The following is a 27,438-nucleotide window of genomic DNA, read 5'->3' as shown; positions in this document are numbered from 1 at the left end:
GGGACGTGGAATAAAGGAACCCAGGGGAGCGAAAGTGCGGGATACAGAAATCCAGGGAGGCTCCGAGTGTCCCCCTTGGGTATTTTGGGGCCCTGTGCCCCTCCCGTGCCCTCTCCCCGTGGGCAGCTCCGGGCTGGGCTCCGTTATCAGATCCTGCCCCGTTCGGCTGCTCCGAGCGTTGGCTTTGCCAAGGAAAGCAAACCTTTGGGAGCCGTTCCCGGCCCGGCCGCTCCCGCTGTCGCCGCCTCCGCGGGACGTGGCCTTGGGCAGCAGCTCCTGGAGGGGGTTTCTCCTGGATTGGGGGGTCTCTCCATCCCGGCGTCCTCACCCCTCACCATGAGGATCCTCCTGGTGCTCGTCGCCCTCGCGGGAGCCGCCGGCGCCCAGCGGCAATTCCAGGGGTGAGTCCTTCCCGAGGGATGGGGCGGGATGGGGTCCTGCTGTCCCCCGGGGTGACATCCCAAAGGAGGGGAATCCAGAACCTTCCCAACCAGGATGAGGTGTGGTTTCGCCCCAGGGTTGGAGGGAGGTTTGGAGTGTGGAACAGGTGGAAATTAGGGAATGTCGGATCCTGGGGGCGTCGCCCCAGGCTTTGCCAGGGGGAGAATCCCAGGAAATAAAGGGATAATATCCCAAAAAACGGGGGCTGGATGGCTGTGGAGGAAACTGAGGATTGCTGGGAATAACAGCCAGGGGTTGTTGGGAATAACAGCCAAGGATTGTTGGGAATAACAGACAAGGGTTGTTGGGAATAATAGACAAGGGTTGTTGGGAACAACAGCCAAGGATTATTGGGAATAAGAGCCAAGGATTGTTGGGAATAACTGACAAGGATTGTTGGGAATAACAGACAAGGATTTTTGGGAATAACGGCCAAAGATTGTTGGGAATAACAGACAAGGATTTTTGGGAATAACTGACAAAGATTGTTGGAATAACAGACAAGGATTGTTGGGAATAACAGACAAGGATTTTTGGGAATAACAGACAAGGATTTTTGGGAATAAGAGATAGGGATTGTTGGGAATAACAGGCAAGGATTGTTGGTAATAACCAAGGATTTCTGGGAATAACAGCCAAGGATGGTTGGGAGTAACAGGTCGTGGGAAAGAACAAGCTGTGGCTGGAAAAGGGGCCGTGGGGAGGTCGGGCAGGACTTTTCCAGGAAAACATCCTTGTTGGAGTTCCTGGAAATAAGTAAGAGCCCAGCACAGGTGCAGGAATGAGGTCAGGAAGTGCACATGGAATGTAGGGGGACCAGAACCACCCAAGACCCCCAAAGCCTCCAACCCATTCCCATTTTCCTAAAATTTCCTCCCTCCTTCCCTCCCTCCCTTCCTTCCTTCCTTTCCATCCTTCTTTCCTTCCTCTTTTCCATCCTTTCCTCCCTTTTATTCCTTCTTTCCTTCTTCTTTTCCTCCTTCTTTCCTCCCTTCTTTTCCTTCTCCCTTCCCTTTCCCCCCCCACCCCTTTATCCAACCCACAATTCCCAGGCTGTGTGTGTCATTTCCTAATAAAAAACTCGGGAATTTTTCGTGGACCCTCTGATTTCCATCACCCCTTTCCACCCCGAGCTTTTACAAATCCTGGGTCCTCCCTCCCACTCAGAGGGGGGGGAACATTCCTGTTTTTGGACAGGATGCCGTGGCTGAAGGGGTCCATCGACTGGAAAAATTGGGAATGCAATGCCTGCCTGACTCCTCCAGGCATGGAATGGGCCCGTGGGAATTGTTATCCGTGGGTAAACTGATAAAGGGGGTGTGAAGGGAAGGAAAGGATGGAAGGGGGAAGGTGGAACAGCTCCACGTGGGATTTTGGGAGCGGCTTTAAAAGGAGAAGGAATTGGATCCCTGCAGGATTCCGTGGAAGGATTTCAGGATCAGTGAAATGAGGAGAGGGAATTCAGGCTGTGGGAGAAAGGAAAAGGGTGATCAAGAACAGGACAAGAGGTTGGAGGCTCAGGACCGATCCCAGATGGGAAAACCCGGAGGAGAGCATTCCTTCTCTTCCAAGGGCTGTGCTCACCCCTGGGAGAGCCCAGCCAGGCTGGAGTGGAACCTGTTGGGAAATAAATCCATGGATACAGACAGAACATGTCCACATTAGACATTCCCTGACATTTTGGGAGCTGCCCAGACAAGGCCGGGAAGCTCCTCGGGCTCTCCGGCCCTCGCTCTTTTCCCGGGGCTGCTCCAACCCTCTCCCACCAACACCTGCTGCACTTCCCAACCCTCCGAGCCCCCGTGGAGTTTCCAGAGGCTGCTCCCAGCCTGAGCCCCCCATCCCTGTGTTCCCTCTGCCTCCCTGCAGGGACCAGGTTCTCCGGATCACGGCCAGGGACGAGGAGCAGGCGGCCCTGCTGAAGATGCTGGAAGACCAGGAGGAGCTCCAGGTGAGCTGGGATGGGGCTCCCAAACATCCCCCCGTGCCAGAGACCCCGGAGACACCCAGGGCTCCCTCCTCCCTTTGCCCTCACATCCAGGTTTCCTCCCCATTTGGGATCTGTATCATTTATAACTCTATAAATGGGATGTTGTTTTGAGGCTCCTTCGGCTCGGCTTCACATTGAGTGGGGACATCCCAAAAATCATCATCCAAAGGGGCTTTTGTGGCCCAAAACCCACTGGGGCTGAGGCATGTTTGAGTGGAGGATCCACTGAGTGAGGCCAACCCACTCAGGTCCCCACTTGTGTCCCAAAACTCGTCCCAAAGCCTCTTTAGGTCCTTCCTGGGAAGCTCCTTCCAGAGCGTTCCATGGATGAGCACCACCACAGGCTGCTCTTCCAGCTCAAGCCAACCTCTTCCAGCTCAGCTTCTCCTTTCCAGGTCCCCACTTGTGTCCCAAAACTCATCCCAAAGCCTCTTTAGATCCTTCCTGGGAGGCTCCCTGAGGTTCTGGGGGGGCTCAGGGTCTGAGCACCGGCACGGGGCGGGGCCCAGCTCCCTCCTGCAGCTCCACTTCTCCCTCCCAGGTGGATTTCTGGCATCGCCCCTCCAGCCCCGGCCACCCCGCCGACCTGAGGGTGCCCTTCCCCAGCCTCGGGGCAGTGAAAGGCTTCCTGGAATCCCACAGATTTCCCTACACTGTCATGATCGAGGACGTGCAGGTAACGGGGAGCGGGAGGAGCTCCAGCAGCTCCGGCCCCGGGGAAGGACCAAACCTGGAAACCATGAGGAGCTGGAATTAGAACCCAACCCCCAGCCCCCTCCAGCCTACCTGATGTTGGGTTTTTTTTGCCTCCCCAAACAGAAATTACTGGATGAGGAGAAGGAAGCCATGGCGAGGTCCAGGAGGGTAAAGAGAAGCTCCAGGGCGTTCGATTTCGGCTCCTACCACACCCTGGACGAGGTGCTTTTCCCTGGACAGGCTCTGCCGTGCCTGGCTGGGCTCACAACCGACCTGTGCCATGGTTGGATCCATGTGGTGACGCTCCTGGTGGTGGGGGAGACACCCCTGGGACAGGCCTGGGGCTGGAAGGCGTTTCCAACCTCATTTTGGAGGGCGTTGGGGGATCTCACAGAGCTTTCCCAGGGAAGCACCAGGTTTTTTTCCAGGGAAGCACAAGGTCTTCAGGGAAGCTCTTAGTCTACTCCAGGGAAGCATCAGGTTTCAAGGGAAGCCCCAGGTCTTCTCCAAGGAAGCACCAGATCTCCAGGGAAGCACCAGGTCTTCTCCAGGGGAGCATCAAGTCCACAGGGAAGCACTTAGTCTTCTCCAGGGAAGCATCAGGTTTCCACACCAGATCTTCTCCAGGAAAGCACCTGGTCTCCAGGGAAGCACTTGGTCTTCTCCAAGGAAGGACCAAGTCCACAGGGAAGCACCAGGTCTCCTTCAGGGAAGCATCAGGTCTCCAGGGAAGGCCCAGGTCTTCTCCATGGAAGAATCTGGTCTCCAGGGAAGCCTCAGAGCTTCTCCAGGGATACACCAGGGTTCCACAGCAGGTCTTCTCCAGGGAAGAATCAGGTCTCCAGGGAAGCACCTGGTCTTCTCCAGGGAAGCCCTGCACATTGCCTCTGGTGCTGGAGGCCCTAAAACCCAAGAGGCAGCCCAGGGTGAGCCTCCTGACCCGGCAGCTCCTCCTTCCAGATCTACTCCTGGATGGACACCTTGGTGGAGGATCATCCCGGGCTCGTCAGCAAGATCCGGATCGGGCAGAGCTACGAGGGCAGAGACCTGCTGGTGCTCAAGGTGGGTCCTGGGGGTGGGTCCTTCCCCCTCTCGGCAGGAGGAGAGGACATGGCCTCAGGCTGTGCCAGGGGAGGGTCAGGTTGGACATGAGGGGGAATTTCTCAATGGAAAGGGTGGTTGGGCACTGGAAGGGGCTGCCCAGGGAGGTTTGGAGTGCCCATCCCTGGAGGTGTCCCAGGAAGGCCTGGCCATGGCACTCAGTGCTCTGGGCTGGGGGACAAGGTGGGGATGGGGGCCAGGGGGGATCCATGGGCTGGGAGGGCTTTTCCAGCCTCAGGGGTTCCACGATTCCCACAGTTCAGCACTGGGGGTTCGGCCCGGCCGGCCATCTGGGTGGACACCGGCATCCACTCCCGGGAATGGATCAGCCAGGCCACCGGCGTCTGGACGGCCAACAAGGTGACCTGGGATGGGGGACCCCCAACACTTACCCCTGTCACCCCTCCCCGTGGTGCTGCTCCGTCGCATCCCTCATCCCGGGGGCAATTCCCGCTCCTCTCCAGATCGCCGAGGAGTACGGGCGGGACCCCTCCGTCACGGCCCTCCTGGACAACATGGACGTCTTCCTGGAGATCATCGCCAACCCCGACGGCTTTGTCTTCACCCACAGCTCCGTGAGTGCCGGGATGCCACCGGGGGATCCCATCCCAGGCTTTGGCTCCGTGGTTTTTGGTGGGAAGGGACGTTCCCGTTGCTCCCCACGTGGGACAGGTGGTTTCCTGCCATCCCTGGAGGTGCTTGGGCCACGTGCCTCGGTGCCAGGTGTCCCCAGAGGGGTGGGATTCACCTCCCTGTGCCCCCAGGACCGCCTGTGGCGCAAGACCAGGTCTCCCAACACCGGCTCCCACTGCCTCGGCGTCGACCCCAACAGGAACTGGGACGCGGGGTTTGGAGGTGAGAGCAGCCCTACGCCGGGAATTTCCCATCCCTCGGATCATCCCAGCTTTCCAGAGGGACGGGAACCCTTCCCTGGGCTCCTGCAGGTGATGGCTCCAGCGGCGATCCCTGCTCCGACATCTACCACGGCCCCTTCCCGCACTCGGAGAGGGAGGTCAAGGCCATCGTGGACTTCATCCGTGGCCACGGGAACGTGAAGTCCGTCATCTCCATCCACAGTTACTCCCAGATGCTGCTTTTCCCCTACGGATACACGTCGGTGCCCTCGCCCGACTACCAGGAAATGGTGAGATGACCCCAAAACGCCAAGAGATGGCCCCAAAACGCCAGGAGATGGCGCAAGGGCTTGTTCCCACCAGTTCTGGGCTCTTGATCTCACTGTCCCAAAGTCTCAGTCCACCACATCCCACCAATCTCAGTCCCGCAGTCCCAAGGTCCTTGTCCACCAGATCCCACCACTTTTGGGCTCTAGATCCTGCTGTCCCAGGGTTTTTGCTCCACCAAATCCCACCGATCTCAACCCTGCTGTCCCAAGGTCTTTTTCCACCACATCCCACCACTTTTGGGCTCTTATCCCAAGGATTTTGGTCCACCAGATCCCACCACTTTTGGACTCTAGATCCTGCTTTCCCAAGGTTTTTGATCCACCAGATCTCACCAGTTTTGGGCTCTCAATCCCGCTGTTCCCAAGGCCTTGGTCCCCCATGTCCCACCAATCTCAATCCTGCAGTGCCAAGGTCCTTGTCCACCAGACCCCACCATTTTTGGGCTCTAGATCCTGCTGTCCCAAGGTCCTTGATCCACCAGATCCCACCAATCTCAATCCTGCTGTCCCAGGGTTTTTGATCCACCAGATCCCACCACTTTTGGGCTCTAGATCCTGCTGTCCCAAGGTCCTTGATCCACTACATCTCACCAATCTCAATCCTGCTGGCCCAAGGTTTTTGATCCACCAGATCCCACCAATTTTGGGCTGTAGATCCCACTGTCCCAAGGTCTCGTCCCACCACTTTGGGGCTCTTGTCCCAAGGTTTTTGCTCCACCAGCCCCCCCACTTCTGGGCTCTCCCTTGCAGAACGAGCTGGCCAAGAAGGCCGTGAGCGACTTGGCCGCCGTGTACGGGACCAAGTACACCTTTGGCAGCATCGCTGACACCATCTGTGAGTGTCCCTCCCTCCCTCTCCCCTGATCCATGGGGAATGTGATCCCAGCTGCCCTCCTCTCCCCGCAGACACGGCCGCAGGCACCACCGTCGACTGGGCCTACGACCAGGGGGTGAAATATTCCTTCACCCTGGAGCTGCGGGACACAGGGCGCCACGGCTTCCTCCTGCCCAGCTCCCAGATCCTGCCCACGGCCACCGAGACCTGGCCGGCCCTGCTGGACATCATGGTCCACGTCCTGGAGCACCCCTACTGAGCCAGAGCCTCCCCCTTCCCTCGCCCCAATAAATCATCATGGACACTCCCGGCTCCAGCCCTCTGTTTTTTCCATGGAAATGGGTTTTTTATCCCCCCCTCATGGCTTTGGCCCTACAAGTTCCCAACCTTTGGAGCCCTGAAGGACGTGGGAGGAGGAGGAGGAGGGTGGTTTTTGGGGCAGCCAAACCTAGATCTGGGGGGGGTTTGAGCAGCTTTGCTCCGTCATCCCTTCCCCAGGTGCCTTTTTTTCCACGTGGGATGGCCGTCACCTGCTCTGACCTACGGCCCAGGCCAAGCTTCAAGCCAGTTCCCCAGACCAGACTTTCAACCAGATTCCCAGGACAACCTTTAAGCCAGATTGTTTGAACCAGATTCCCAGGCCAGACTTTAAAACAGATTCCCAGGCCAAGTTTTAAAACAGATTCCTAAGGCAGATTCTTTAAACCGGATTCCCAGGGTAAGCTTTAAGTCAGATTCTTTAAACCAGATTCCCAGGCCAGACTTTAAGCCAGATTCCCAGACCAGACTTTAAACTAGATTCCCAGGCCAAGCTTTAAAACAGATTCTTTAAACCACATTCCCAGGCCAAGTTTTAAGCCACATTGTTTAAACCAAATTCCCAGGCCAGATTCTTTAAACCAGATTCTTTAAACAAGACTCCCAGGTCAAGCTTTAACCAGATTCTTTAAATGAGATTCCTAGGCCAAGCTTTAAACCAGATTGCTTAAACCAGATTCCCAGGCCAGACTTTAAACCAGATTCTTTAAGCCAGATTCCCAGACCAAGCTTTAATCCTGATTCCCCACCACCACAGCCCTGGTTTAGGGATCCAGCCCACGGGTCCCCCCGTGCGAAAACGGGCATCTCCCGCTTTCCCAACCCGAATTTATCCTTTCCCTCTCCGCTGGGGGTGGTGGGATTTTGGCACCTCCCTGTCCCACCTCGCAGGGGACTCACCCGTGGCCCTGGCAGGTTCCTGGAACAGGTTTTTCCAGGCTGGGAATGCCATGGATGGGGGACAGCAGGGCCTGACCTTGGCTGGTCCCAGGCAAGGCCTTCCCACGGCCCTGGGAAAAGGGGCAGCTGCGGGCGCTGTCCCAAAGGGATTTAAGAGGCTCCGGGGCGGTTTTGGGACACGAGAGCAGCCGTCCCCACTGACCATGAGGGTTCCCGTGCTCTTGGCCGCCCTGGTGGCCGTGGCCACCTGCACCGAGACCTTTGTTGGGTACGGGGGACACGGGATGGGGACACTGCTGGCTGGGGCAGGAGGGGCTGGGTCAGCCCTGAGGGGGCTCAGAGCAGTTCCCCAGGGTGGGGGGATGGATGGGGTGGGAATTAGGATGGGCCAAGGGGGCTGGAGCTTGTCCTGCACCCCCAAACCCTCCCCGACCCCACAGGCACCAGGTGCTGCGCGTGGTCCCCACCAGCCACGAGGAGCTGCAGAAGCTGCAGGAGCTGCAGGGCCTGGAGCACCTCAAGGTACCGGGGGCATTTTGGGGGTGGGTTTTGGGGCTGGATTGGGGGTTGGGGTTGGGTTTTGGGGTTGGAGTTAGGGGTTGGGTGGGATTTTGGGGTTAGATTTGAGGTTGGAGTTTGGGGTTGGATTGTGGTTGGATTTTTGAGTTAGATTTGGGGTAGAAGCTGGGGTTTGAATTTTGGGGTTGGAGTTGGGGTTGGATTTGAGGGTTGGATTTTGGGGTTGGATTTGAGGGTTGGATTTTGGGGTTGGATTTGAAAGTTGGATTTTGGGATTGGGGGTTGGATTTGAGGGTTGGATTTTGGGGTTGGAGTTGGAATTGGCTTTTGGGGTTGGAGTTGGATTTGAGGGTTGGATTTTGGGGTAGGAGCTGGAATTGGATTCTGGGGTTGGAGTTGGGGGTTGGATTTTGGAGTGGGATTTTGGGGTTGGATTTTGGGCTTGGACTTGGATTCAGAGTGGGATTTGGGGGTTGGATTTTGGAGGTTGGATTTGGGGTTGGATTTGGAGGACACCCCCCCCGGCCCGTATCCCTTGTTTTACACCCTCCCTGCTGTAAAGCCGGGATGGGGCTGGATTTGGGATGGTGGGAACCAATCTGGACAGCAGCTGGTGCTAGGTTGGGGGGGTGCAGCCCGAGGCAGGATCTCAGTTTCTCCCCTTTCCCACCTGGATTTCTCCCTGTCCAGCTGGATTTCTGGCTGGCCCCCCGTGGCCTCGGCTCTCCCGTGGATATCCGGGTGCCCTTCCCGAGCCTGCAGCCCGTCAAAGCTCACCTGGAGGCCGGCGGGGTGTCCTACTCCATCATGATCGAGGATGTGCAGGTCAGTGGAGGAGGAGGGCAGCTGGCTGAGACTCAGGGTCTCATCCCAGTGGGAATTAGGGCCCATCCTGCCCCGTGTCCCCCAGGAACTGCTGGATGAGGAGCGGAGGGAGATGATGCGGAGCAGCCGCCAGCTGCCGCTCTCCACCAGCACCTTCAACTACGAGGCCTATCACACCCTGGACGAGGTGAGAGACGCAAGATTCGGGGCATTTTTTGGGGGGAAAAGTGGCATCCTGGAATTGCTTGAGAACAACCCCCCCCTCCTCAACCCTCTCTCCCAGATTTACGCCTTCATGGACCTGCTGGTGGCCGAGAACCCCAACCTGGTGAGCAAACTGGAGATCGGCCGCTCCACCGAGGACCGGCCCCTCTATGTGCTCAAGGTGAGGGGTTGGGGTCTAGGGGGTGACCAGGGAGGGGGGAGCGGGGTCAGGGACAAAGGACAAAGCCAACTTCCACCTCTCTGTTGTCCCAGTTCAGCACAGGGGGCTCGAACCGCCCGGCCGTGTGGATCGACACCGGAATCCACTCCCGTGAGTGGGTGACTCAGGCCAGCGGGGTCTGGTTTGCCAAGAAGGTTTGGACACTCCCCACGCCCACCTTCTGTCCCCCAAAGGTCCTGCAGCCACTGTGGGACCCAGGGGGTGACCCCCAGGGAGCCCCAAACCTCCTGTCCTCTGTAGATCGTCGATGACCACGCCAATAACGAAGGGGTGGCCTCCATCCTGGACACCATGGACATCTTCCTGGAGATCGTCACCAACCCCGATGGTTTTGCCTACACCCACAGCACGGTACCGCCCCCAGTTCCCCCTCCCTGCTTCCCACCTACAGGGTGGGAAGCGGAGCAGCACTGGAATCCTACACATCCCTGGGAGGTCAAAGCCTCCTTGTTCCACTTCCATGGGATGGGACTAGACAGCAGGACTGGAATCCTGCACATCCCGGGGAGGTCAAAGCCTCCTTGTCCCTGTTTCCACGGGACAGGAAGGGGAGCAGGATTGGGGTGCTGCTCCTCCCTGGGGGGTCAGAGCCTCCCTGTCCCATTCCCATGGGATGGGGAGGGCACTCCCCGGCCCTGCCCAGCAGCTGAGGTGGCTCTGCCCTCCCAGAACCGCATGTGGCGCAAGACCAGGTCCAAGTACCCGGGTAACATCTGCGTCGGTGTCGACCCCAACCGCAACTGGGACGCGGGATTTGGAGGTCAGAGCCTTCCCACTCCCCCTCTGGGGTGTTCCCACTCTCCAGGTGGAGGCTCCGAGGCCATTCCCGGCTCACAGATCCCTGGGGATGAGGTGGGATCTGCTCTGCGTGGCAGAGACGAGGGCTGGGGGCCCCACCAGGGTTTGATGAGCAGCAGAGCAGGGACCACAAGGGAAAGTCTCTACACAGATCTCCAGGAGGAGCCTCAGGAGTGTCCCTCGCCGGCCACACCTGAGGGGTGGGAAAAACTCTTGGGGATGGAAAGGGAAAAGACCCTTTTTCCCTTGGGACTCTTTGAGCCACCCAAGTGCCACCAAAGCCCACCCTGTTTTCCCTCTCCTGTTGCCCACAGGGTCTGGGGCCAGCGGGAACTCCTGCACTGAGACCTACCATGGCCCCTACCCCAACTCGGAGCCTGAGGTCAAATCCATCGTGGACTTCGTGAAGGACCATGGGAACATCAAGGCCTTTGTGTCCATCCACAGCTATTCCCAGCTCCTGCTCTATCCCTATGGATACACCACCACCCCGGCTGCGGATGAGCAGGAGCTGGTAGGGTCCCTGGGGAGGTTTGGGGGGGGAGTGGGTGATGTGGGGCTGCTCTTCTCCTCCTTCCAGGCACCTCCATCCTGCCCCACGGAGGAGTGGGAAGCTCTGGCTCCTCTGCCAGCCCCTGGGAATTGAGCTTTGTGATCCTTTTTGCCTGTGGCAGGAGGGAAAATCCTCTCCCACAGGCTGGATCTCACAGGCTTTGACCTTCTGTGGCTCACCTTTTCCTCTTTTTTAGCTCATCTTCTTCCCTTTTCCCCTCCCCTTGACTCATCCTTTCCCTTCCTGGGCTCATCTTTTCCCCTCCTTTGGCTCCATCTTTTCCTCCTTTGGCTCCATCTTTTCCCTTCCTGGGCTCATCTTTTTCTCTCCTTTAACTCACCACTTCCCCTCCTTTGACTCATCTTTTCCTCCTTTTTAGCTCATCTTTTTCCCTCCTTTTCACCCTCTTTGACTCATTATCTCCCCTCCTTCTTCAATTCATCATTTTCCCTTCTTTGATTCATCCTTTCCCCTCCTTTGGCTTCATCTTTTCCCTTTCTTTGACTCACCTTTTCCCATTCTTTGCCTCATCATTTCCCCTCCTTTCCATCACCATTCCCCCCTCCTTTGGCTCATCTTTTCTCCTCCTTTGACTCACCATTTTCTCTCCTTCAGCTTATCATTTTCCCCTCCTTTGCCTCACCCTTTTCCCTTCTTGGCTCATCTTTTCCTGTCCTTTGCCTCTTCTTTTTCCCTGTTCTGCCTCATCTTTTCCCCTCCTTTTCCCCATCTTTTCCCCTCTTTTGGCTCACGATTTCCCCTCACGATTTCCCCCTCACGATTTCCCCCTCACGATTTCCCCCTCACGATTTCCCCCTCACGATTTCCCCCTCACGATTTTCCCTCACGATTTCCCCTCATGATTTCCCCTCACGATTTCCCTCCATGATTTCCCCTCACGATTTCCCGCCACGATTTCCCCTCACAATTCTCCCCTCATGATTTTCCCTCATGATTTTCCCTCACGATTTTCCCTCACGATTTTCCCTCACGATTTTCCTCCATGATTTTCCCTCACAATTTTCCCCTCACGATTCTCCCCTTATGATTTCCTCTCAAGATCTGCCCCTCATGATTTCCCCCTCACAATTTTCCCTTATTAATTTTCCCCTGATGATTTTCCCCCCACGATTTTCCCTCATTAATTTTCCCCTCACAATCTTCCCTCACGATTTCCCCTCAAGATCTTCCCTCATGATTTTCCCTCACGATTCTCCCCTTTTGATTTTTCCCTCACGATTTCCCCTCGAGATTTTCCCCTCATGATCTTCCCCTCAAGATTTTCCCCTCATGATTTTCCCCTCAAGATCTTCCCCTCATGATCTTCCCCTCATGATCTTCCCCTCATGATCTTCCCCTCATGATCTTCCCCTCATGATCTTCCCCTCATGATCTTCCCCTCATGATTTTCCCCTCACAATTTCCCCTCACAATTTCCCCTCATGATCTTCCCTTATGATTTTCCCTCATGATTTTCCCTCCTTTCCCTCACCTTTCTCGCCGCTCCCTCCCAGAACGAGCTCTCCGCCAAGGCCGTGGCCGCTCTGTCCTCCCTGTACGGCACCAGCTACACGTACGGGAGCATCATCACCACCATCTGTGAGTACCTCCCCAAAACCCACCCCAAAATTCACCCAAAATCCACCCCAAAACCCACCCAAAGCCCATCCCTCACACCACGGGCAGGATGAAACATCCCGTAAAATCCCCTCCCGTGGTTTCCCTCAGACAAAGCGAGTGGATCAACCGTCGACTGGACCTACAACCAGGGCATCAAATATTCCTTCACCTTTGAGCTGCGGGACACGGGGCGTTACGGGTTCCTGCTTCCTGCCAAACAGATCGTTCCGACGGCCGAGGAGACCTGGCTGGCCCTCAAGGTCATCATGGAGCACGCCCGGGACAACATTTACTGAGCGGGATCGGCAGCTGGAGAGGGGGGAAGAACCCGATAAATAAATGGATGAGAAAAAGAAAAGCTTTTTCGTTGTTGTTTTCCATTTTTCCCAAGTCGGGTGGAAAAGCCCTTTCGGAGACAGATCCGGTGTTCCCGTGTGTGCCAACGCAAACAGAGTGTGCTGGGCTGAAAAGGGCATGAAAAGGGCAGGAAAAGGGCATGAAAAGGGCATGAAAATAGCAGGGATAAAAGGAAGGAAGGGGTTTTCTCTCTGCTCTGGCACAGGGGGAAAAGGGTTGGTTTGGCACTGGGCAGCTGGAGCGGCTCCAGGATATGAGGCAATGGACCAACGGGATTTATGGGGCTTCAGGCTGGAGAGGGATTGGGGACAAGGCCTGGAGGGACAGGACACAGGGAATGGCCTCCCAGTGCCAGAGGGCAGGGCTAGGTGGGATATTGGGAAGGAATTCCTGGCTGGGAGGGTGGGGAGGGGCTGGAATGGATTTCCCAGAGAAGCTGTGGCTGCCCCTGGATCCCTGGAAGTGTCCAAGGCCAGGCTGGAGCAACCTGGGATAGTGGAAGGTGTCCCTGGGTGGAACTGGACGAGTTTTAAGTCCCTTCCCATCCAAACTATTCCATGATCCCTCCAGCCCAGACCAAGCTTCAAGCCAGTTCCCCAGACCAGACTTTCAACCAGATTCCCAGGACAAGCTTTAAAACAGATACTTTAAAACACATTCCCAGGGTAGATTCTTTAAACCAGATTCCCAGGCCAAGCTCTAAACCGGATTCCCAGGTCAGATTCTTTAAACCAGATTCTCAGGGCAAGCTTTAAGCCAGATTTTTTTAAAACAGATTCCCAGGCCAGATTCTTTAAACCGGATTCCCAGGCCAGACTTTAAGCCAGATTCCCAGGACAACCTCTAAAAGAGGTTCTTTAAACCACATTCCCAGGCCAAGCTTTAAACCAGATTCCCAGGACAAGCTTTAAACCAGATTCCCAGGACAAGCTTTAAAACAGATTCCCAGGACAAGCTTTAAAACAGATTCCCAGGACAAGCTTTAAAACAGGTTCTTTAAGCCACATTCCCAGGACAAGCTTTAAACCACATTCCCAGGTACAGATTCTTTAAACCAGATTCTTAGGGCAGATTCTTTAAACCATACTCTTTAAACCAGATTCCCAGGGCAGACTTTAAGCCAGATTCCCAGACCAGACTTCAAACCAGATTCCCAGGCCAAGCTTTAAACCAGATTCCCAGGCCAGATTTTTAATCCAGATTCCCAGGCCAAGCTTTAAACCAGATTCCCAGGCCAGATTCTTTAAACTGGATTCCCAGGCCAAGTTTTAAGCCACATTGTTTAAACCAAATTCCCAGGCCAGATTCTTTAAACAAGATTCTCAGGCCAAGCTTTAACCAGATTCTTTAAATGAGATTCCCAGGCCAGACTTTAAACCAGATTGTTTAAGCCAGATTCCCAGGCCAGACTTTAATCCTGATTCCCCACCACCACATCCCTGGTTTAGGGATCCAGCCCACGGGTCCCTCCGTGCGAAAACGGGCATCTCACGCTTTCCCAACCCGAATTTATCCTTTCCCTCTCCACTGGGGGCGGTGGGATTTTGGCACCTCCCTGTCCCACCTCGCAGGGGACTCACCCGTGGCCCTGGCAGGTTCCTGGAACAGGTTTTTCCAGGCTGGGAATGCCGTGGATGGGGGACAGCAGGGCCTGACCTTGGCTGGTCCCAGGCAGGGCCTTCCCACGGCCCTGGGAAAAGGGGCAGCTGCGGGCGCCGTCCCAAAGGGATTTAAGAGGCTCCGGGGCGGTTTTGGGACACGAGAGCAGCCGTCCCCACTGACCATGAGGGTTCCCGTGCTCTTGGCCGCCCTGGTGGCCGTGGCCACCTGCACCGAGACCTTTGTTGGGTACGGGGGACACGGGATGGGGACACTGCTGGCTGGGGCAGGAGGGGCTGGGTCAGCCCTGAGGGGGCTCAGAGCAGTTCCCCAGGGTGGGGGGATGGATGGGGTGGGAATTCGGATGGGCCAAGGGGGCTGGAGCTTGTCCTGCACCCCCAAACCCCCCCCGACCCCACAGGCACCAGGTGCTGCGCGTGGTCCCCACCAGCCACGAGGAGCTGCAGAAGCTGCAGGAGCTGCAGGACCTGGAGCACCTCAATGTACCGGGGGCATTTTGGGGGTGGGTTTTGGGGCTGGATTGGGGGTTGGGTTTTGGGGTTGGAGTTGGGTTTTGGGGTTAGAGTTGGGGGTTGGATTTTGGGGTTGGAGTTTGGGGTTAGATTTGGGGTAGGAGTTGGAGTTTGGATTTTGGGGTTGGATTTGAGGGTTGGATTTTGGGGTAGGAGCTGGAATTGGATTCTGGGGTTGGAGTTGGGGGTTGGATTTTGGAGTGGGATTTTGGGGTTGGACTTGGATTCAGAGTGGGATTTGGGGGTTGGATTTTGGAGGTTGGATTTGGGGTTGGATTTGGAGGACACCCCCCCCGGCCCGTATCCCTTGTTTTACACCCTCCCTGCTGTAAAGCCGGGATGGGGCTGGATTTGGGATGGTGGGAACCAATCTGGACAGCAGCTGGTGCTAGGTTGGGGGGGTGCAGCCCAGAGCAGGATCTCAGTTTCTCCCCTTTCCCCCTGGATTTCTCCCTGTCCAGCTGGATTTCTGGCTGGCCCCCCGTGGCCTCGGCTCTCCCGTGGATATCCGGGTGCCCTTCCCGAGCCTGCAGCCCGTCAAAGCTCACCTGGAGGCCGGCGGGGTGTCCTACTCCATCACGATCGAGGATGTGCAGGTCAGTGGAGGAGGAGGGCAGCTGGCTGATGAGACTCAGGGTCTCATCCTGGTGGGAATTAGGGCCCATCCTGCCCCACGTCCCCCAGGAACTGCTGGATGAGGAGCGGAGGGAGATGATGCGGAGCAGCCGCCAGCTGCCGCTCTCCACCAGCACCTTCAACTACGAGGCCTATCACACCCTGGACGAGGTGAGAGACACAAGATTCGGGCGTTTTGGGGGGGGGAAAGTGGCATCCTGGAATTGCTTGAGAACAACCCCCCCCTCCTCATCCCTCTCTCCCAGATTTACGCCTTCATGGACCTGCTGGTGGCCGAGAACCCCAACCTGGTGAGCAAACTGGAGATCGGCCGCTCCACCGAGGACCGGCCCCTCTACGTGCTCAAGGTGAGGGGTCGGGGTCTAGGGGGTGACTGGGGAAGGGGGAGTGGGGTCAGGGACAAAGGACAAAGCCAACTTCCACCCCTCTGCTGTCCCAGTTCAGCACAGGGGGCTCGAACCGCCCGGCCGTGTGGATCGACACCGGGATCCACTCCCGTGAGTGGGTGACTCAGGCCAGCGGGGTCTGGTTCGCCAAGAAGGTTTGGACACTCCCCACACCCACCTTCTGTCCCCCAAAGGTCCTGCAGCCACTGTGGTACCCAGGGGGTGACCCCCAGGGAGCCCCAAACCTCCTGTCCTCTGTAGATCGTCGACGACCACGCCAATAACGAAGGGGTGGCCTCCATCCTGGACACCATGGACATCTTCCTGGAGATCGTCACCAACCCCGATGGCTTTGCCTACACCCACAGCACGGTACCGCCCCCAGCTCCCCCTCCCTGTTTCCTACAGGGTGGGAAGGGGAGCAGGACTGGGAGCTGCTCATCCCTGGGAGGTCAAAGCCTCCTTGTCTCATTTCCATGGGATGGGACTGGTGAGCAGGACTGGAATCCTGCACATCCCTGGGACGTTAAAGCCTCCTTGTCCATGTTTCTGTGGGATGGGAAGGGGAGCAGGACTGGGGTTCTGAACATCCCTGGGAGGTCAGAGCTCCTTGCCCCATTCCCATGGGATGGAAAGGGGAGCAGGATTGGGGTGCTGCTCCTCCCTGGGGGGTCAGAGCCTCCCTGTCCCATTCCCATGGGATGGGGAGGGCACTCCCCGGCCCTGCCCAGCAGCTCAGGTGGCTCTGCCCTCCCAGAACCGCATGTGGCGCAAGACCAGGTCCAAGTACCCGGGTAACATCTGCGTCGGCGTCGACCCCAACCGCAACTGGGACGCGGGATTTGGAGGTCAGAGCCTTCCCACTCCCCCTCTGGGGTGTTCCCACTCTCCAGGTGGAGGCTCCGAGGCCATTCCCGGCTCACAGATCCCTGGGGATGAGGTGGGATCTGCTCTGCGTGGCAGAGACAAGGGCTGGGGGCCCCACCAGGGTTTGATGAGCAGCAGAGCAGGGACCACAAGGGAAAGTCTCCACACAGATCTCCAGGAGGAGCCTCAGGAGTGTTCCTCGCCAGCCACATCTGAGGGGTGGGAAAAACTCTTGGGGTTGGAAAGGGAAAAGACCCTTTTTCCCTGGGGACTCTTTGAGCCACCCAAGTGCCACCAAAGCCCACCCTGTCTTCCCTCTCCTGTTCCCCACAGGGTCTGGGGCCAGCGCGAACTCCTGCACTGAGACCTACCATGGCCCCTACCCCAACTCGGAGCCTGAGGTCAAATCCATCGTGGACTTTGTGAAGGACCACGGGAACATCAAGGCCTTCGTGTCCATCCACAGCTACTCCCAGCTCCTGCTCTATCCCTATGGATACACCACCACCCCGGCTGCGGATGAGCAGGAGCTGGTAGGGCCCCTGGGGAGGTTGGGGGGGGGGGAGTGGTGATGTGGGGCTGCTCTTCTCCTCCTTCCAGGTACCTCCATCCTGCCCCACGGAGGAGTGGGAAGCTCTGGCTCCTCTGCCAGCCCCTGGGAATTGAGCTTTGTGATCCTTTTTGCCTGTGGCAGGAGGGAAAATCCTCTCCCACAGGCTGGATCTCACAGGCTTTGACCTTCTGTGGCTCACCTTTTCCTCTTTTTTAGCTCATCTTCTTTCCTTTTCCCCTCCTTTGGCTCCATCTTTTCCCCTCCTTTGGCTCCATCTTTTCCCTTCCTGGGCTCATCTTTTTCTCTCCTTTAACTCACCACTCCCCCTCCTTTGACTCATCTTTTCCTCCTTTTTAGCTCATCTTTTTCCCTCCTTTTCACCCTCTTTGACTCATTATCTCCCCTCCTTCTTCAATCCATCATTTTCCCTTCTTTGATTCATCCTTTCCCCTCCTTTGGCTTCATCTTTTCCCTTTCTTTGACTCACCTTTTCCCATTCTTTGCCTCATCATTTCCCCTCCTTTCCATCACCATTCCCCCCTCCTTTGGCTCATCTTTTCCCCTCCTTTGCCTCACCATTTTCTCTCCTTCAGCTCATCGTTTTCCCTTCCTTTTCCTCACCCTTTTCCCTTCTTGGCTCATCTTTTCCCCTCCTTTGGTGCATCCTTTCCCCTCTTTTTACCCATCTTTTCCCTTCTTTTGGCTCATGATTTCCCTTCATGATTTTCCCCTCACGGTTTTCCCCTAGTGATTTCCCCTCATCATTTTCCCCTCACAATTCTGCCCTCATGATTTTCTCTCACAATTTTTGCCTCATGATTTTCCCCTCACGATTCTCCCCTTATGATTTTCCCTCACGATTCTCCCCTTATGATTTCCCCCTCACAATTCTCCCCTTACGATTTTTCCCTCACGATTTCCCCTCAAGATTTTCCCCTAACAATCTTCCCCTCATGACTTTCCCTCATGATCTTCCCCTCACAATTTCCCCTCATGATCTTCCCTTATGATTTTCCCTCACAATTTTCCCCCTCATGATTTTCCCTCCTTTCCCTCACCTTTCTCCCTGCTGCCCCCAGAACGAGCTCTCCGCCAAGGCCGTGGCTGCTCTGTCCTCCCTGTATGGCACCAGCTACACGTACGGGAGCATCATCACCACCATCTGTGAGTGCCTCCCCAAAACCCACCCTAAACCCACCCCAAAACCCACCCCAAAACCCACCCCAAAACCCACCCCAAAACCCACCCCAAAACCCACCCAAAGCCCATCCCTCACACCACGGGCAGGATGAAACATCCCGTAAAATCCCCTCCCGTGGTTTCCCTCAGACAAAGCGAGTGGATCAACCGTCGACTGGACCTACAACCAGGGCATCAAATATTCCTTCACCTTCGAGCTGCGGGACACGGGGCGTTACGGGTTCCTGCTTCCCGCCAAACAGATCGTTCCGACGGCCGAGGAGACCTGGCTGGCCCTCAAGGTCATCATGGAGCACGCCCGGGACAACATGTACTGAGCGGGATCGGCAGCTGGAGAGGGGGGAAGAACCCGATAAATAAATGGATGAGAAAAAGAAAAGCTTTTTTGTTGTTGTTTTCCCTTTCTCCCAAGTCGGGTGGAAAAACCCTTTCGGAGACGGATCCGGTGTTCCCGTGTGTGCCAACGCAAACAGGGCGTGCTGGGCTGAAAAGGGCATGAAAAGGGCAGGAAAAGGTCATGAAAAGGGCATGAAAATAGCAGGGATAAAAGGAAGGAAGGGGTTTTCCCTCTGCTCTGGCACAGGAGGGGAGGGGAAAAGGGTTTGGCACTGGGCAGCTGGAGCAGCTCCAGGATATGAGGCAATGGACCAACGGGATTTATGGGGCTCCAGGCTGGAGAGGGATTGGGGACAAGGGATGGAGGGACAGGACACAGGGAATGGCCTCCCAGTGCCAGAGGGCGGGGTTAGGTGGGATATTGGGAAGGAATTTGTGGCTGGGAGGGTGGGGAGGGGCTGGAATGGATTTCCCAGAGAAGTTGTGGCTGCCCCTGGATCCCTGGAAGTGTCCAAGGCCAGGCTGGAGCAACCTGGGATAGTGGAAGGTGTCCCTGGGTGGAACTGGACGAGTTTTAAGTCCCTTCCCATCCAAACTATTCCATGATCCCTCTGGCCCAGACCAAGCTTCAAGCCAGTTCCCCAGACCAGACTTTCAACCAGATTCCCAGGCCAAGCTTTAAAACAGATACTTTAAAACACATTCCCAGGGTAGATTCTTTAAACCAGATTCCCAGGCCAAGCTCTAAACCAGATTCCCAGGTCAGATTCTTTAAACCAGATTCTCAGGGCAAGCTTTAAGCCAGATTTTTTTAAAACAGATTCCCAGGCCAGATTCTTTAAACCGGATTCCCAGGCCAGACTTTAAGCCAGATTCCCAGGACAACCTCTAAAAGAGGTTCTTTAAACCACATTCCCAGGCCAAGCTTTAAACCAGATTCCCAGGACAAGCTTTAAACCAGATTCCCAGGACAAGCTTTAAACCAGATTCCCAGGACAAGCTTTAAAACAGGTTCTTTAAGCCACATTCCCAGGACAAGCTTTAAACCACATTCCCAGGTACAGATTCTTTAAACCAGATTCTTAGGGCAGATTCTTTAAACCATACTCTTTAAACCAGATTCCCAGGGCAGACTTTAAGCCAGATTCCCAGACCAGACTTCAAACCAGATTCCCAGGCCAAGCTTTAAACCAGATTCCCAGGCCAGATTCTTCAAACCAGATTCCCCAAACCAGATTCCCAGGCCAAGCGTTAAACCAGATTCCCAGGCCAGATTTTTAATCCAGATTCCCAGGCCAAGCTTTAAACCAGATTCCCAGGCCAGATTCTTTAAACTGGATTCCCAGGCCAAGTTTTAAGCCACATTGTTTAAACCAAATTCCCAGGCCAGATTCTTTAAACAAGATTCTCAGGCCAAGCTTTAACCAGATTCTTTAAATGAGATTCCCAGGCCAGACTTTAAACCAGACTGTTTAAGCCAGATTCCCAGGCCAGACTTTAAACCAGATTGTTTAAGCCAGATTCCCAGACCAAGCTTTAATCCTGATTCCCCACCACCACAGCCCTTGTTTAGGGATCCAGCCCACGGGTCCCTCCGTGCGAAAACGGGCATCTCACGCTTTCCCAACCCGAATTTATCCTTTCCCTCTCCACCGGGGGTGGTGGGATTTTGCACCTCCCTGTCCCACCTCGCAGGTGACTCACCCGTGGCCCTGGCAGGTTCCTGGAACAGGTTTTTCCAGGCTGGGAATGCCGTGGATGGGGGACAGCAGGGTCTGACCTTGGTTGGTCCCAGGCAGGGCCTTCCCACGGCCCTGGGAAAAGGGGCAGCTGCGGGCGCCGTCCCAAAGGGATTTAAGAGGCTCCGGGGCGGTTTTGGGACACGAGAGCAGCTTTCCCCACTGACCATGAGGGTTCCCGTGCTCTTGGCCGCCTTGGTGGCCATGGCCACCTGCACCGAGACCTTTGTTGGGTACGGGGGACACGGGATGGGAACACTGCTGGCTGGGGCAGGAGGGGCTGGGTCAGCCCTGAGGGGGCTCAGAGCAGTTCCCCAGGGTGGGGGGATGGATGGGGTGGGAATTAGGATGGGCCAAGGGGGCTGGAGCTTGTCCTGCACCCCCAAACCCCCCCCCGACCCCACAGGCACCAGGTGCTGCGCGTGGTCCCCACCAGCCACGAGGAGCTGCAGAAGCTGCAGGAGCTGCAGGACCTGGAGCACCTCAATGTACCGGGGGCGTTTTGGGGGTGGGTTTTGGGGCTGGATTGGGGGTTGGGTTTTGGGGTTGGAGTTGGGTTTTGGGGTTAGAGTTGGGGGTTGGATTTTGGGGCTGGAGTTTGGGGTTAGATTTGGGGTAGGAGTTGGAGTTTGGATTTTGGGGTTGGATTTGAGGGTTGGATTTTGGGGTAGGAGTTGGAACTGGATTTTGAGGTTGAAGTTCGGGGTTGGATTTTGGGGTTGGATTTTGGAGTTGGATTTGAGGGTTGAATTTTGGGGTAGGAGTTGGAATTGGATTCTGGGGTTGGATTTTGGGGTTGGATTTTGGGGTAGGAGCTGGAATTGGATTCTGGGGTTGGAGTTGGGGGTTGGATTTTGGAGTGGGATTTTGGGGTTGGACTTGGATTCAGAGTGGGATTTGGGGGTTGGATTTTGGAGGTTGGATTTGGGGTTGGATTTGGAGGACAACCCCCCCGGCCTGTATCCCTTGTTTTACACCCTCCCTGCTGTAAAGCCGGGATGGGGCCGATTTGGGATGGTGGGAACCAATCTGCACAGCAGCTGGTGCTAGGTTGGGGGGGTGCAGCCCGAGGCAGGATCTCAGTTTCTCCCCTTTCCCCCCTGGATTTCTCCCTGTCCAGCTGGATTTCTGGCTGGCCCCCCGTGGCCTCGGCTCTCCCGTGGATATCCGGGTGCCCTTCCCGAGCCTGCAGCCCGTCAAAGCTCACCTGGAGGCCGGCGGGGTGTCCTACTCCATCATGATTGAGGATGTGCAGGTCAGTGGAGGAGGAGGGCAGCTGGCTGATGAGACTCAGGGTCTCATCCCAGTGGGAATTAGGGCCCATCCTGCCCCGTGTCCCCCAGGAACTGCTGGATGAGGAGCGGAGGGAGATGATGCGGAGCAGCCGCCAGCTGCCGCTCTCCACCAGCACCTTCAACTACGAGGCCTATCACACCCTGGACGAGGTGAGAGACACAAGATTCGGGGCATTTTCGGGGGGGGGGGAAAGTGGTATCCTTGAATTGCTTGAGAACAACCCCCCCCTTCCTCATCCCTCTCTCCCAGATTTACGCCTTCATGGACCTGCTGGTGGCCGAGAACCCCAACCTGGTGAGCAAACTGGAGATCGGCCGCTCCACCGAGGACCGGCCCCTCTACGTGCTCAAGGTGAGGGGTTGGGGTCTAAGGGGTGACTAGGGAAGGGGGAGTGGGGTCAGGGACAAAGGACAAAGCCAACTTCCACCCCTCTGCTGTCCTAGTTCAGCACAGGGGGCTCGAACCGCCCGGCCGTGTGGATCGACACCGGGATCCACTCCCGCGAGTGGGTGACTCAGGCCAGCGGGGTCTGGTTCGCCAAGAAGGTTTGGACACTCCCCACGCCCACCTTCTGTCCCTCAAAGGTCGTGCAGCCACTGTGGGACCCAGGGGTTGACCCCCAGGGAGCCCCAAACTTCCTGTCCTCTGTAGATCGTCGACGACCACGCCAATAACGAAGGGGTGGCCTCCATCCTGGACACCATGGACATCTTCCTGGAGATCGTCACCAACCCCGATGGCTTTGCCTACACCCACAGCACGGTACCGCCCCCAGCTCCCCCTCCCTGCTTCCCACCTACAGGGTGGGAAGCGGAGCAGCACTGGAATCCTACACATCCCTGGGAGGTCAAAGCCTCCTTGTTCCACTTCCATGGGATGGGACTAGACAGCAGGACTGGAATCCTGCACATCCCGGGGAGGTCAAATCCTCCTTGTCCCTGTTTCCACGGGATAGGAAGGGGAGCAGGATTGGGGTGCTGCTCCTCCCTGGGGGGTCAGAGCCTCCCTGTCCCATTCCCATGGGATGGGGAGGGCACTCCCCGGCCCTGCCCAGCAGCTGAGGTGGCTCTGCCCTCCCAGAACCGCATGTGGCGCAAGACCAGGTCCAAGTACCCGGGTAACATCTGCGTCGGTGTCGACCCCAACCGCAACTGGGACGCGGGATTTGGAGGTCAGAGCCTTCCCACTCCCCCTCTGGGGTGTTCCCACTCTCCAGGTGGAGGCTCCGAGGCCATTCCCGGCTCACAGATCCCTGGGGATGAGGTGGGATCTGCTCTGCGTGGCAGAGACGAGGGCTGGGGGCCCCGCCAGGGTTTGATGAGCAGCAGAGCAGGGACCACAAGGGAAAGTCCCTTGTGATCTCCAGGAGGAGCCTCAGGAGTGTCCCTTGCCGGCCACACCTGAGGGGTGGGAAAAACTCTTGGGGATGGAAAGGGAAAAGACCCTTTTTCCCTTGGGACTCTTTGAGCCACCCAAGTGCCACCAAAGCCCACCCTGTTTTCCCTCTCCTGTTCCCCACAGGGCCTGGGGCCAGCGGGAACTCCTGCTCGAATAACTACCAAGGCCCCTACCCCAACTCAGAGCCCGAGGTCAAATCCATCGTGGACTTCGTGAAGGACCACGGGAACATCAAGGCCTTCGTGTCCATCCACAGCTATTCCCAGCTCCTGCTCTATCCCTACGGATACACCACCACCCCGGCTGCGGATGAGCAGGAGCTGGTAGGGCCCCGGGGGAGGTTTGAGGGGGGAGTGGGTGACATGGGGCTGCTCTTCTCCTCCTTCCAGGCACCTCCCTCCTGCCCCACGGAGGAGTGGGAAGCTCTGGCTCCTCTGCCAGCCCCTGGGAATTGAGCTTTGTGATCCTTTTTGCCTGTGGCAGGAGGGAAAATCCTCTCCCACAGGCTGGATCTCACAGGCTTTGACCTTCTGTGGTTCTCATTTTCCTTTTTTTAACTCATCTTCTGCCCTTTTCCCCTCCTTTGGCTCCATCTTTTCCCTTCCTGGGCTCATCTTTTTCTCTCCTTTAACTCACCACTTCCCCTCCTTTAACTCATCTTTTCCTCCTTTTTAGCTCATCTTTTTCCCTCCTTTTCACCCTCTTTGACTCATTATCTCCCCTCCTTCTTCAATTCATCATTTTCCCTTCTTTGATTCATCCTTTCCCCTCCTTTGGCTTCATCTTTTCCCTTTCTTTGGCTCATCTTTTCTCCTCCTTTGCCTCACCATTTTCTCTCCTTCAGCTTGCCATTTTCCCTTCTTGGTTCATCTTTTCCTGTCCTTTGCCTTTTTTTCCCTGCTTTGCCTCATCTTTTTCCCTCATTTGATGCATCCTTTCCCCTCCGTTCACCCATCTTTTCCCCTCTTTTGGCTCATGATTTCCCCTCATGATTTTCCCTCACGATTTTCCCTTCACGATTTTCCCCTCACGATTTTCCCTCACAATTTTCCCCTCACGATTTTCCCTCACAATTTTCCCCTCACGATTTTCCCTCACAATTTTCCCCTCACGATTTTCCCTGACAATTTTCCCCTCACGATTTTCCCTCACAATTTTCCCCTCACGATTTCCCCTCACGATTTCCTTTCAAGATCTTCCCTCACGATTTCCTTTCAAGATCTTCCCTCACGATTTCCTTTCAAGATCTTCCCTCACGATTTCCTTTCAAGATCTTCCCTCATCATTTTCCCCTCACGATTTTCCCTCTTCATTTTCCCCTCACGATTTTCCCTCATCATTTTCCCCTCACGATTCTCCCCTTATGATTTTTCCCTCAAGATTTTCCCCTAACAATCTTCCCCTCACCATTTTCCCCTCACGATTCTCCCCTTATGATTTCCTCTCAAGATCTGCCCCTCATGATTTTCCCTCATTAATTTTCCCCTGATGATTTTCCCTCATTAATTTTCCCCTGATGATTTTCCCTCATTAATTTTCCCCTGATGATTTTCCCTCATTAATTTTCCCCTGATGATTTTCCCCTCACGATTTTCCCTCATCATTTTCCCCTCACGATTTCCCCTCATCATTTTCCCCTCACGATTTCCCCTCATCATTTTCCCCTCACGATTTCCCCTCATCATTTTCCCCTCACAATTTCCCCTCATCATTTTCCCCTCACGATTTCCTCTCAAGATTTCCCCTCACGATTTTCCCTCATCATTTTCCCCTCACAATTCTCCCCTTATGATTTTTCCCTCAAGATTTTCCCCTAACAATCTTCCTCTCATGATTTCCCCTCATGATTTTCCCCCGACAATTTTCCCTCATGATCTTCCCTTATCATTTTTCCCCTCACAATTTCCCCCTTATGATTTTCCCTTGCGATTTTCCCTTATTATTTTCCCCTCATGATTCTCCCCTCACGATTTTCCCCTCACCATTTTCCCTCATTAATTTTCCCCTGATGATTTCCTCTCAAGATCTTCCCTCATCATTTCCCCTCATCATTTTCCCCTCACGATTTTCCCCTCACGATTTCCCCTCACCATTTTCCCCTCACGATTTCCCCTCATCATTTTCCCCTCACGATTTCCCCTCACGATTTCCCCTCATCATTTTCCCCTCACGATTTCCCCTCACAATTTCCCCTCATCATTTTCCCCTCACAATTTCCCCTCATCATTTTCCCCTCACGATTTCCCCTCACGATTTTCCCTCATCATTTTCCCCTCACGATTTTCCCTCATCATTTTCCCCTCACGATTTTCCCTCATCATTTTCCCCTCACGATTCTCCCCTTATGATTTTTCCCTCAAGATTTTCCCCTAACGATCTTCCCCTCATGATTTCCCCTCATGATTTTCCCCCCAGAATTTTCCCTCATGATCTTCCCTTATCATTTTTCCCTCACGATTTCCCCCTTATGATTTTCCCTTGCGATTTTCCCTTATTATTTTCCCCTCACGATTCTCCCCTTACGATTTTCCCCTCACCATTTTCCCTCACGATTTTCCCCCATCATTTTCCCCTCACGATTCTCCCCTTATGATTTTTCCCTCACGATTTCCCCTCAACGATCTTCCCCTCATGATTTCCCCCTCACAATTTTCCCTCATGATTTCCCCCTCACAATTTTCCCTAACAATCTTCCCTTATGATTTTCCCCTCACAACTTCCCCTCATGATCTTCCCTTATGATTTTCCCTCACTATTTCCCCCCTTGTGATTTTGCCCTCATGGTTTTCCCTCCTTTCCCTCACCTTTCTCCTCGCTCCCTCCCAGAACGAGCTCTCCGCCAAGGCCGTGGCCGCTCTGTCCTCCCTGTATGGCACCAGCTACACGTATGGGAGCATCATCACCACCCTCTGTGAGTGCCTCCCCAAAAATCGCCCCAAAACCCACCCAAAACCCACCCCAAAACCCACCCAAAGCCCATCCCTCGCACCACAGCCGGGATGAAACATCCCATAAAATCCCCTCCCGCCATTTCCCTCAGACGAAGCGAGCGGAGCAACTGTCGACTGGACCTACAACCAGGGCATCAAATATTCCTTCACCTTCGAGCTGCGGGACACGGGATATTACGGGTTCCTGCTTCCCGCCAAACAGATCGTTCCGACGGCCGAGGAGACCTGGCTTGCCCTCAAGGTCATCATGGAGCACGCCCGGGACAACATTTACTGAGCGGGATCGGCAGCTGGAGAGGGGGGAAGAACCCGATAAATAAATGGATGAGAAAAAGAAAAAGCTTTTTTGTTGTTGTTTTCCCTTTTTCCCAAGTCGGGTGGAAAAGCCCTTTTGGAGACGGATCCGGTGTTCCCGTGTGTGCCAACGCAAACAGGGCGTGCTGGGCTGAAAAGGGCATGAAAAGGGCAGGAAAAGGGCATGAAAAGGGCATGAAAATAGCAGGGATAAAAGGAAGGAAGGGGTTTTCCCTCTGCTCTGGCACAGGAGGGGAGGGGAAAAGGGTTTGGCACTGGGCAGCTGGAGCAGCTCCAGGATATGAGGCAATGGATCAACGGGATTTATGGGGCTCCAAGGCTGGAGAGGGATTGGGGACAAGGCCTGGAGGGACAGGACACAGGGAATGGCCTCCCAGTGCCAGAGGGCAGGGCTAGGTGGGATATTGGGAAGGAATTCCTGGCTGGGAGGGTGGGGAGGGGCTGGAATGGATTTCCCAGAGAAGTTGTGGCTGCCCCTGGATCCCTGGAAGTGTCCAAGGCCAGGTTGGAGCAACCTGGGATAGTAGAAGGTGTCCCTGGGTGGACCTGGACGAGTTTTAAGTCCCTTCCCATCAAACTATTCCATGATCCCTCCTCAGCCCCTGTAATCCCCAGGGAAGGGGAGCCCAGTCCCTGCCCACTCCCACCTTTTCCAGATTTTCCAAAGCTCTTAAAGCTCAAACTGGGGGGAAAAAAAAACAACACCAAAACCACTCAACCTTCTGGTGTCATTTACATTTAATTAAATTAAACAATTAAACCTCGCAGCATTTACAGAGCTTGACTCTCCACCAAACAGCACCAAGAGTCCAAACACACCCAAATCCACCAAGACAGCGGGAAAGTCCTTCAGTCCTTCCTTGGATTCCTGGATTTGGGAGATATCAAACAGCTCAGACCAGTTTCGTCCGTTCCATAGGAGGAGGCTGTCACGGAACCAGGGATTCTGGATCAGTGTCTATCCAGAGATGGGCAGCAAAACCAGGATTTCAGCCAACACAGTGACAATTCCAAGAGCTCCTGGAGGTGACAGAGCTGTTCCCACCCA

The 27,438-nt window shown here is 55.5% G+C and overlaps 4 protein-coding genes across 4 annotated transcripts; all 4 read left to right on the top strand.

Moving 5' to 3' along the window:
• Nucleotides 1–336: 336 nt before the first annotated feature.
• On the top strand, nucleotides 337–6,543 carry LOC135415254 (carboxypeptidase A1-like). The gene is made up of 12 exons (XM_064656914.1): nucleotides 337–401; nucleotides 1,639–1,721; nucleotides 1,896–2,392; nucleotides 2,973–3,107; nucleotides 3,251–3,349; nucleotides 4,088–4,189; nucleotides 4,487–4,588; nucleotides 4,693–4,803; nucleotides 4,993–5,083; nucleotides 5,173–5,372; nucleotides 6,162–6,246; nucleotides 6,318–6,543. The coding sequence occupies exons 1-12, from the start codon at nucleotides 337–339 to the stop codon at nucleotides 6,503–6,505; spliced, it is 1,758 nt and encodes a 585-aa protein (XP_064512984.1). The 3' UTR covers nucleotides 6,506–6,543.
• A 1,087-nt stretch (nucleotides 6,544–7,630) lies between these two features.
• LOC135415223 (carboxypeptidase A1-like) lies at nucleotides 7,631–12,575 on the top strand. Its single transcript, XM_064656895.1, has 11 exons — nucleotides 7,631–7,732; nucleotides 7,905–7,986; nucleotides 8,674–8,808; nucleotides 8,894–8,995; nucleotides 9,092–9,193; nucleotides 9,286–9,387; nucleotides 9,494–9,604; nucleotides 9,923–10,013; nucleotides 10,366–10,565; nucleotides 12,119–12,203; nucleotides 12,333–12,575. Exons 1-11 carry the CDS (start codon nucleotides 7,668–7,670, stop codon nucleotides 12,518–12,520), a joined length of 1,263 nt encoding a protein of 420 aa, XP_064512965.1. The 5' UTR covers nucleotides 7,631–7,667; the 3' UTR covers nucleotides 12,521–12,575.
• Nucleotides 12,576–14,036: 1,461 nt separating this feature from the next.
• LOC135415210 (carboxypeptidase A1-like) lies at nucleotides 14,037–18,728 on the top strand. The gene is made up of 11 exons (XM_064656869.1): nucleotides 14,037–14,429; nucleotides 14,602–14,683; nucleotides 15,175–15,309; nucleotides 15,398–15,499; nucleotides 15,595–15,696; nucleotides 15,789–15,890; nucleotides 15,997–16,107; nucleotides 16,493–16,583; nucleotides 16,936–17,135; nucleotides 18,235–18,319; nucleotides 18,485–18,728. Exons 1-11 carry the CDS (start codon nucleotides 14,365–14,367, stop codon nucleotides 18,670–18,672), a joined length of 1,263 nt encoding a protein of 420 aa, XP_064512939.1. The 5' UTR covers nucleotides 14,037–14,364; the 3' UTR covers nucleotides 18,673–18,728.
• Nucleotides 18,729–20,598: 1,870 nt separating this feature from the next.
• Nucleotides 20,599–26,415, top strand: LOC135415253 (carboxypeptidase A1-like). The gene is made up of 11 exons (XM_064656913.1): nucleotides 20,599–20,663; nucleotides 20,837–20,918; nucleotides 21,551–21,685; nucleotides 21,774–21,875; nucleotides 21,976–22,077; nucleotides 22,170–22,271; nucleotides 22,378–22,488; nucleotides 22,807–22,897; nucleotides 23,248–23,447; nucleotides 25,951–26,035; nucleotides 26,165–26,415. The coding sequence occupies exons 1-11, from the start codon at nucleotides 20,599–20,601 to the stop codon at nucleotides 26,350–26,352; spliced, it is 1,263 nt and encodes a 420-aa protein (XP_064512983.1). The 3' UTR covers nucleotides 26,353–26,415.
• The last annotated feature ends 1,023 nt before the right edge of the window (nucleotides 26,416–27,438 follow it).

This window comes from Pseudopipra pipra, chromosome 5 (assembly GCF_036250125.1).
Source record: "Pseudopipra pipra isolate bDixPip1 chromosome 5, bDixPip1.hap1, whole genome shotgun sequence".
Classification (NCBI taxonomy): Eukaryota; Metazoa; Chordata; class Aves; order Passeriformes; family Pipridae; genus Pseudopipra; species Pseudopipra pipra.
Note: the sequence above shows the minus strand (reverse complement) of the source record. Positions and strands in the feature narration are given on the sequence as shown.